We start from the raw sequence: 10,456 nt of genomic DNA on the forward strand, positions 1-10,456 counted from the left end.
CTTCAAAGACCCTGTATTTTATAGCTGCAAGAATACCACTACAATAAAATAAACATTTCGGAACATTTGTCTTACCTGTTTGTTTAAAAGAGAAAATGGAGTTGTGGCAGGTCAATGCCCCTTGTAGAATATCACCTTGGGCTGTGATCGTGCCACAAGTCTGGGAGATCGCCAAGAAAGTGAAAGTTTTGATTCAGTAGATGACTATCTTCCCAGTGAGGATACATCTATACTGGATCTGAAGGTGTATTTTCCAGCCCAGTTTGATGTACCTGTGCGAGCTCTTATCAAGTTAGCATGCTTAAAATAGCAGTGTGGTAGCTGCAACAGGCTAGCTGCCCCAAGGGCAATTCTGCGTGAAACCTGTGTACACACTTGAGGCAGTTAGCCTGTCCCGGTACACTCACCACTGCAACAGTGCTTCTATTTTTAGCATGCTGCCTCAATCAGAGCTAGCACAGGTATATCTACTGGAGCTGGAAATTACACATCCAGCTCCAGTGCAGACATAGTACTGAAAAGGTGTTACACTTGAGTGTGGCTGGAGTCTTCCATATGATCTTTTGTTCTTGTCATTAATGCAAAGAGAACTTGTAATGAGCAAATATGTTGTTTTATTCTAACGTAATGTCCATCCAACACCGTTAAAACCAGAGTCTGCCCCCAGCTGAAGCATGCCGAGCTCTGTCTGCTTTCAGAGTCCTACACTGCAGTGTGACAGAGGACTTGACTTTAGAACAACAGCATCCATTTTACACATATGGGACATAAAGCTGAGGTCCTTACTACCTGTGGCCAGTCAGAAATCGTGGTCCCAAGGGTGCTGAGATAAAGCTGATATTACGTTATATTTTTACATTGAAATTTGTTCATTTCTCATTATTATATGCCAAAGTTTAAACCCTCAGAATGCTTGTAGCAGTGCTTCTGTACTTCTGGAATATTATCAAACACTTCAAATTCTTTGCCTGTATACTTTTTTTAAAAAGCCCAATGTTGTTGGGTTGTTGTGGTTTTTTGCAAACCTAGTACTATAAATTAGCCCGGTGTCTTGGTCAAATTCCAGTTTGGGTAATTACTTTCAAATTATCTAAATGTGGTCTTGATCCATGACTGGGGGGTCCTAGGCACCACAATAATATAAGTAATAGTAATAATAAAATTTATCCTGCAATTGGATACAGGACATATCTGAAACCAGTAAAGTGATTTAATTGATCTGGGATCTTTTCAGATGAATAGCGTAATACAGATGTAATGGATTCTCTGTTAGTAAAATGCTGAGACGAATTTTAACACTGGGGGCGGGGAGGGTGTTCTCAATAGTTTTCAGTGTGGTTAAAAGTCAAGTAGTTGTGTACCAGAAAGCCTTTAATCAAAGATCATTGTCATCTGTTTAAACTTAGCTTTTAGCTTCATTTGTTTTTCTTTGACTCAATATGAAATAATGTCTGTTTACGAGGTACATTTGAAATCAATTCATTACCATTCTTTGCCTAATCCTAATTATCATTCATTTCTTATTTCACTCCAACAGACATCTCAGCCAAGCCCTGGTGGTCAGTCTACATGCAGCAGCGAACAGTCCCCCATCAGCAACTATTCCCACCATGGGATCGAGCTTAATCTGACCAGTGGAGGTAGTGTAGGAGACCTCAGTGTCATTGATGAAACCCCAATCATGGACTCTACCATTTCCACCGCAACCACAGCACTTGGCTTACAGGCCAGGAGGAACATGACAGGGACCAAATGGATGGAGCAAGTCAAATTAGAAAGGTTGAAACAAGTTAATGGAGTGCTTCCAAGACTGAATCCCATTCCACCTTCAAAAGCCCCAACCTTGCCACCTCTCATAGGAAATGGTGAGATATGTATAACTGGATTAATTGTACTTTCATTCTTTAAATTCGTCCTCTTAGGGCTTGATGTTTCAGGACTTACACGGACTGTACAACTCATGAAATTCAGTGGGAGTTCTACTTACCTAGGAGCTGTAAGAAACCCCTACATTTTTCAATACAGTATATATATATTTTCCATTTAAATTAGAAATTGTACTATACTCGTAGAAGTTGGTAATCCCACATTTTATATTCCTGGAAGTGAGTATTGCCAGTTCAATTAGTTACTAAAATCTAAAAAGCTTTTTTTAAGAGTATGGGAAACCTGTTTCCCTAGTCTGTGTCAATCAGAATAGCTCCATTTTAGTCAATGGAACTACATCAATGGGTGACAACTGAGAATGTATTGGGGCTCACATTGAAATGATGTTCTTGAATCTGTGAGCCCCTATACAAGAGTGCTATTTAGCCCTACTTGTGATTAGAAAACGGTCTTGACTTCCTAGAATCGTATGGGTATTTCCTTGAAATGCCTGTTACTTGTCTCAGACTCTAAGTGTTTTCTACAGTTGGTCCTGATTAATATTCATTTATCTGTGAATTTTACCACCAGGTATCCAGTCAAGCAGCAGCTGCAGTTTAGGAGGATCCATGACTATTCTACCCAACAGAAATGAAATTTCAAGCATGGACATCACAGTGTTAAATATGCTGAACAGGAGGGACAGCAGCACCAGCACAATCAGTTCCGCCTACTTGAGTAGCCGTAGGTCCTCTGGAATTTCACCTTGCTTTTCCAGTCGGAGATCCAGTGATGCTTCCCAAGCTGAGGGAAGGCCTCAGAACATGAGCGTCGCCGACTCCTATGACCCCATCTCGACTGATGCCTCCAGGCGATCCAGTGAAGTGAGCCAGTGTGATGGCCTGCCAAGCCTACTCAGCCTCACCCCAGCCCAGCAATACAGGCTGAAAGCTAAATATGCAGCAGCTACTGGTGGACCCCCACCAACTCCACTGCCTAACATGGAGAGGATGAGCCTCAAAACAAGGATGGCGCTGTTGGGTGATTGCAGGGAGTCTGGAGTATCTCCTCTGCCTCCAGTAAATGCTCCTCGTAGATGTAGTGATGGCGGGGCAAATAGTTATAACAGGAGGCATTTTCTGCCTCATGATGTGCTGGGAAATGGGACAAGGAGAGCCAGCGATCCAGTAAGAATGGTCTCTGACAACCTTTCTCTGCCTAGAGTCCAGCGATTCAACAGTCTTAATAGCTTTAACCCTCCTGTTTTGCCTCCATCTATGGAAAAGCGAAACTTTATTCTTCAGAACTATACCCGCTCTGATGGCGGCCTGTTCCGTAACGTCTACTCCCCATGTCCTCCGAGTATCAGTGAAAATGTCACCATGGAGGCCGCTACAATGGAAGCGGATGGTAGTCTGAATGATGAGGATCTCCTGCCAGACGATGTGGTTCAGTATTTGAATTCCCAGAACCAGGGCATGTATGACCACTTGCCAAACGATGTCCTGGACAATAACAAAGTGCATCATGGGTCAGCGATAGGGAACAACAACTTTCACCAGGTCCCTTCACCAAACAGTCAACAGACCAGCTCTGAAGCAAACAAAAGCGATCTGCCAATCCAGTGGAATGAAGTAAGCTCAGGAAGTTCCGACTTGTCTCCTTCAAAAATGAAATGTGGTCCACGCTCGGCAGGCCAGCACACTCGAGCTTTCGGACTATATAACAATATGATGGTCCAGCAGCAGAACCTGGAGAGAAATGGTATGGCCCTACAAAATGGCTATCAACATCTTGTGGAAAACAACAGCTCTTACAGTTTACATCAGAACATGATTATCAGCAACACCACCACCAGTAATCCTTTCAACATGCAGGCAAATAAGGCGCAGCCATATGGTGAAAGCAGCACCAGACAACCAATGATTTCTGGGGCAATGGACAGTTCCTGTGGCATAGTGATTCAGGGGCAGAAGTTGAGAAACAACAGCATGCTAATAAACAAGAGTCAACAAAACTTTGGCCATCCCATGGTGCCAGGTGAGCAGTCTGTCAGTATAGCTAATGGGATGCAGAATAGAAATACGATAGAACAGGAATACCCACAAAATCAGCCAATAGGGGAAGGCATTCATTATCAGGGAGTCAATCAAGTCAATCAAATAATGTTAGGGCAGGTTAGTCCTACCTCACAAATCAGCCTTTGTCAAGGGCCACAGAGTTGTCCACCAATGTCTCACAACATTGGAAACCAGCAATCAGGTTTGGTGGTGACAAAGAGTTACCAGCCATGTGCCAACTATGGAGGCAACAGACGGCAAAACATGCTGAGAAACAACCTGGCACAACAGCAAGGATTTATAAGCGATGCAAACCAGACATACAGGGTAAATGGCATTAAGATGGAGATGCAAGGTCAATCACAACAGTTCTGCTCTAATATGCAGAATTACTCTGGTCAGTTATATGACCAACCCATGGGCTTTACTCAGCAAGCCATGAAAACAGGTTCTTTCTCTATTTTGGAAGCTAACTGCCTGCTGCAGGGGACTGGTACTGCAAACTCGTCTGAGCTTCTTTCCCCAGGGGCTAACCAAGTGACAAGCACAGTTGACAGCATTGACAGCAACAGCCTAGAAGGTGTGCAGATTGATTTCGATGCTATCATAGATGATGGGGACCATGCCAGCTTAATTTCAGGAGCCCTGAGTCCGAGTATCATTCAGAATCTCTCACACAATTCTTCACGCCTCACCACTCCCCGAGCGTCTCTTACATTCCCAGCTATGCCTGTGAGCACAACAAACATGGCTATTGGGGACATGAGTTCTTTGTTGACCTCACTTGCAGAAGAAAGCAAGTTTCTTGCTGTTATGCAATAGACATGGGGAAAAAAAACCTTACGAGATAACAGATAAAAAGTGACTCATTTTTTAGTTGTGTATGTATTTTAGCAATCTCATCTCACCTAAATGGGATGTGTTTCAAGTATATTCCTTTTATGGAATAAGGACTCCGAAAACCCTAAAGTGTTCTAGGGAGAAACTGTCTTCCATTTCAGTTTTGAATCAGTATTGTTAGACCCACTCCTCTCTCTCTTTTTTTAAATGTCTGTATACTTTTTTCTTTTTTTATTGTAAACCAATGTAAACGTGTGAAGTGCATGTTTTGTTTTGTTTTTTAAAGGAAGATCTAATGAAATGACTTTGCAATTTTCTTTTACTCAAAGGAAACACAGTCTTGTATGATTGTTGCCAATGTTTTTATTTATGTAGGCACAAAACAACCAGGCATGATATACAGAGTAGATACAGTGAGTAAAGAGAGCATCTGTAAATGCGTTGCTGTAAGGTGGACAACCGGTCTATGAACAAATCTGCTCATACTGTTCCCTGATCAAGTACCCATAACTGTGTGGCAAAAGATATCTGGGGCTTTAGCAAATAAGAAATGCAAAATCAACAAACTATTTTGTCCCAAATAAGTATGTGTGTATGTACACAAGCCCACATACACAGACCTTGCACTGCAACTGGTGAGCCGAAACTGTACCATTTCTATGACAGTCCCCTTTTGGAGGGTTTAAAAAATCCCTTTGTGAACACAATTCACATATTTAGCAGAATTTGGTCTACACTTTTTTCCAGACATTATTCAACAAGAGGAGAAGAAAAATAAATGGATGTCTGGTGATTTGGGTATTTTTTATACTCTTCATCAAATACAGCATTGATTTTTGTAATTGCAATAATTACACCTAGTTCTGCACTGTTGAAACTAGGGGAAGTGTTGCCATTTGCTTCAGTGAGTGCAGAAACAGGCTGTAAGGTCCAGATGCTCAAAGGTATTTGGGTGCCTAATTCCCATTAATTTTAATGAGAGTTAGGTGCCTAAATACCATTGAGGCTCTGGGCCTAAGTCCATAAGGTAGCCCAGTGTCGTTTTAATTCAGGTGGAGGTTTTAAAAATCAGCTACTCACTGTCCCCAGAACAATTGCTTTTTCACAGAGTTATTTAGTAAAAATCTTCACTATTCACTTGCGGCAGAGTACATATTTTTATTAAACATGTAAACTCCTATTGACATACTGCACACTAACAACTTGAAAAGAACCATGAATCTATGGAAAAAAAAAAAGATCTTTACAGTCGCATTGACCCAATGGGCCCGATTGGTTCTTGGCGATCACAAGGGTGTTTAATATGTCCCCAAAGCGCTTTTTTTTTTTACTTTTAACATTTTAAAATCTAAACTTCCGATTTAAAAAATAGGCAAGGAAAGTGTCAGTAAAGAAATTATATCCTGGTAAGAAGAGTCTTAGCTAAAGCTAAAAACGCAAGAGAAGTCCTTGGCACCAGCTTCCCTCTCATTTTGATTCGATTCACTGGCCCAAGTTCTGCTTTGTGACACCAGCACAAATCTAAACTAACACCATTGATTTCAGTGGAGTTATGTGAGGTTTACACTGCTGTAACTGAGTACAGAATTTGGCACATTTTGTAATTTAGGGCCTATTCTGCTCCCCCAGCCACAGCAAAGCTCTCATAGATGCAGGAGTGAGTCCCGAACTCTGGAGGGTAAAATTAACCGCTGTGCAGAAGACCTAGACAAGGTCTATCCCCTACATAAGTCTCATTGAAGCCCTATTTTGAATGCTTACTGGGATCCTAACGTTTATGCCCCTCCCTCTGTACACAAGTGAATTGCACCCACAAGTAGTAGATTTGTTGAGGAAGCATGTAGTTAAATGGTAGTCAGCATTGGAGCCCACTTTAAAGTCGAGCATAACATCAGGGTGTGAGTTCCACAGACTTAAAGCTTGTGTTATTGTTGTTACTCAGCTGCATTCAGAGTAAAATAAAACCCAGCTGACTTAGATCTCTTCGTGACTATGTGTGAACACAAGCTCTGTCAGTCCAGTATAAGGGGCCGCTCCACTAAAGTCCAAGGAAGTATTTCTAAATCAGTATGCAACGTAACAGGGAGCCAGTGTTGGAATAGTGTATACGCTCATTACGGTGTGTGGTACTATGTTCTAAGTAACTTACATTTGAGATGTTTTGCAAGGGAGAGCCAGAAAACAAGAAATGTAAATTCTCCAGAAAGAATAAGGCCCCTCAGCAGTAGCCCTACAGGCTTCCTGGCTCAGATCCTACCTTCCTTAGCGTTCCTCACAGCTGTAACAAGCATTATAGAGCCGGTGCTGGGCCTAAGCAGACTGAGCAATTGCTTAGGGCCATGAGCAGTTCATGGGGGGGCCCCTATATTCACTTTTTATCGTAAGAATGTGCCTGTTTTACTGTTGTGGGGAGGGACCCCAAAATATTCCTGCTTAGGGGCTAAAACTGGCTCTGCCTTCCATGGTCCTGTTCATTGGCTCTTCCTCCCTCTGCTAGCTCCCTCTCCCTCTGTTCCATGCTGGTTTCCTTCAAGCCATATTGACTGCAAACCCCATGCAAACCATCATCCCCGTTGCTTCCCTGCCATTGGTGGGAATCAGTAACAAGGGACGCAGGTTGCACTGGGCTTGGAGGCAATATGGCTAGGGAAGGGAGCCAGCATGTCAAATCGTTTTTCTGTAGTGGATACACAATGTGAGTCAAGACTTGCTCCTCCATGGCTGGAGAACATCCCTCATTCTCAGAAGAATGGCCCTCTCTTTCCTAGTATTAAGCAGCTATAAACTGGCCAGTTCTTTAAGGGTTATCAGCAATCTTCTGTGACACTCAGACACAACAGAATTACACTGCGTACCATTAAATCACAATAGTTACTGCTCCAGGTGTTATCTTTTACTTAGGGGCTTAGAAGGTATCATGGTACCCTAATTAGAGCCCGTCCATCTCCTTGTTTGACACCCCACCTCCCCATAGCATGAGCAATCAGCTGAGACACTGAAACTAACACTGGGTTAAAAAGAGGGTGTTAATCACAAAGCATTCTCCATGCTAGACCGCAGTTTTCTCTGGCCCTTTGATGGGCTTCAGGGCACATTGGGCGGCCTGTCTCCTTTCCCTGGGAAGTGAGGAGTAGCTGTTTAGTGCTGCTGGTCATGCTTTATATTTACTGGGGAGGTGGTTCCACTTAGAAGGGGTTAGTAAATCATGAATAGCTGTTAAAACCATGTTGCAGACATGAGTGGTATGTGTTATGGAAGCTCATAAGCGGAAGGTATTACTGCTGGTTACAATAATAATGATGCCTCGCTTGTATATAGCACTTTTCACAGTAGGTCTCAACGCACTTTACAAATGATGTCAGTGTCATTATCCCCATTTTACAGAGGGGGGAAACTGAGACACAAGGTGCTCAAGTGACTTGGCCAAGGTCATCCAGCAAGCCAGTGGCCAAAGCGGGAAACAGAACCAATGTCTACCAAGTCCAATGTCCTATCCAATAGGCCATATTGCCATACTCATAAGCAACAAACAAGTGACTGATTATTAAAATATCCATTCATCATTAATAGACTATATATGGAATCTTAAGATAAAGTGTGACTAGTGTTGGAGTCAATGGCTTGGGGAAATCTCTTTTGGAGCCAGCCTTTAAAAATCCGTGTTTAATTTTTGGATATGAGATAATCCACTATTAATTAGCACATTTGACAACAAAGTAACAATGGGTTTCATAGATTTTTCCAGGAGAAGGGCCAATTAGATAATGTAGTCTGATCTCCTGTATATCACAGGCTATTAATTTTCATCCAGTTACCCCTTGTTTGAGCCCAATAACGTGTGTTTGTGTTTGGCTAAAGCATAGCTGTCAGAAAGCACTGTTGATTTGACAACCTCAAGAGCTGGAGGAGCCACCATTTCCCTTGGTAGATTGTTCCACTGGTTAAGAACTGTCCTGTTAAAAAGTTGCGCCTAATTTGTCACCTTTTGGTCTCATTATGCCTTTCTCTGCTACATTAAAGTATCCAGTAGTTTCTCCCCATGCAGGTACTTACACACTGTATGCAGGTACTTACATGTCTTCTTTTTAATAAGCTGAATGTACTGAGCTCTTTAAATCTCTCACTGTGAGGCATTTTCTCCAGCCCTCAAATAATATTGTGGCTCTTTTCTGAACCCTCACCAATTGTTCAACCTCCTTTTTAAACCATGGGCACCAGAACTATATACAATAGCTTAGTATTGATCGCATCAATGTCAAATACAGGGAGGGAAAAAAGCACACCTCCCCATTCCTACTCCTTTGCTTAAACAACCAAGAATCATATTAGCCCTTTTTGCCACACCAGTTAGTATTTCAAGGGAAGTTGGCAACCAGACTCTGTGCCCTCCCTCCCCAATTACTGTAGTGGGGTAAATGTGTTTTTTAATGGCAGCCACTGTCATTAAGAATAGCAGTGGAAGCACTGTCATGCTAAAAATCCGTGTGTGCGTGTCTTCTCTCCAGCCTGACCTTCAATAGAGTTCTTTGGTCCCTTCAGCTTCCACCCTTGTTTGTCCTTAAGAGCACAGCTCTTGTTCAGCATGCATGATTTCCTTTTGCAAAAATGAAAGACCTGCTTGTGCCCTCCTGTGTGTTCAGTTGCATCCATCAGCTACAGTTGGATGTATGACAGGTACTTTTGGAGGTAGCGAAGGAGACGTCCAGAATGGGTTTGATATCGAGCACTGTGGACTTGGCTATCCCAATAGCCATGTAGAATTTTAATCTCCTTCTAGGCAAGCTTCTAAAATGGTACTTGCATTTAAGATTGGCTTTGTTTCTTTCATTTTTAAGATGACATGGGCAGAATAATAGTTAGCCAGCCCATGTTAGACTATGGCTTGTCCTACTAAACAACAGTGTTTCAATGTATGTGCCTTATTTTGTGTTGATCCTGTAAAAGAGAGGGACCAAGAACTATTGCCAAATTTTAGCTATAAGGCTGTGCTTACCATTCAGCTAATAGCACATACCACTGTTAATAGCGTCTGAAATGTCTTGTAAACCTCTGGTATTCATGTGTTGTTGTTCTTGAATTGATAGAATGTCCTCTATTAAAAATTTACCATTGTCAATCCTGCAGATGTGTAAGATAAAAGTGTTCATTTTTCATTTTTTTTTAGATTTTTATAAAACTTGTAATCTTTTTTTTTAATGTGTAAATACATTTACCTACAGTAGGAATAGTGTTCGGATGTAATAGGCCTTAGTGGTCTTCATTTGATAAACCTACAGTTATGATCTGAAGTTTCCCGAGCCTTAGATCGATCTGAAGGGTCTGTAGCACTGTGTACATATAAACTGTACTTCTGCTTTCAGAACCACTTAGCTCTTTTGTAACAAAGAAAAAATGTTTCTTACAATGTCAATAAAAACAAAACCTTTGTACTGAAGTTCTTAGCGTGCAGCTTTTTAAAAATGTCTTTGTGGTGGATGACAGGGAGGGAGCCCTGTTTAAATACTTGCCATCTCTCTGCTTTCTGTTGATCTTCTTCCAGGTGTAATTTCTGATCATGTATCAGTTGGCAGGTTCTTCTGATGCATGTTTCCTTTTATGTTGGAATGATGGGCTGGGTTACTCCAAAGCACACTTCATGGCTAAAACTATTTCATCTACATTTTAAAATACTCACACAGGGATAAAATGTA

At 41.8% G+C, this 10,456-nt stretch overlaps 1 protein-coding gene across 5 annotated transcripts in view; it reads left to right on the forward strand.

The window, feature by feature from the left end:
* The window catches only part of GLI3 (GLI family zinc finger 3), a 243,283-nt gene extending 233,208 nt beyond the window's left edge, over positions 1 to 10,075 (forward strand). For all 5 annotated transcript variants that reach the window (XM_074945305.1, XM_074945306.1, XM_074945307.1 and 2 more), the window contains 2 exons: positions 1,538 to 1,865; positions 2,458 to 10,075. In XM_074945305.1, coding sequence (XP_074801406.1) covers positions 1,538 to 1,865; positions 2,458 to 4,748 — 2,619 coding nt within the window. In that variant the 3' untranslated portion in view covers positions 4,749 to 10,075. The remainder of the gene's footprint in view (positions 1 to 1,537; positions 1,866 to 2,457) is intronic.
* Positions 10,076 to 10,456: the final 381 nt, after the last annotated feature.

This window comes from Natator depressus, chromosome 2 (genome assembly GCF_965152275.1).
Source record: "Natator depressus isolate rNatDep1 chromosome 2, rNatDep2.hap1, whole genome shotgun sequence".
Lineage (NCBI taxonomy): Eukaryota > Metazoa > Chordata > Testudines > Cheloniidae > Natator > Natator depressus.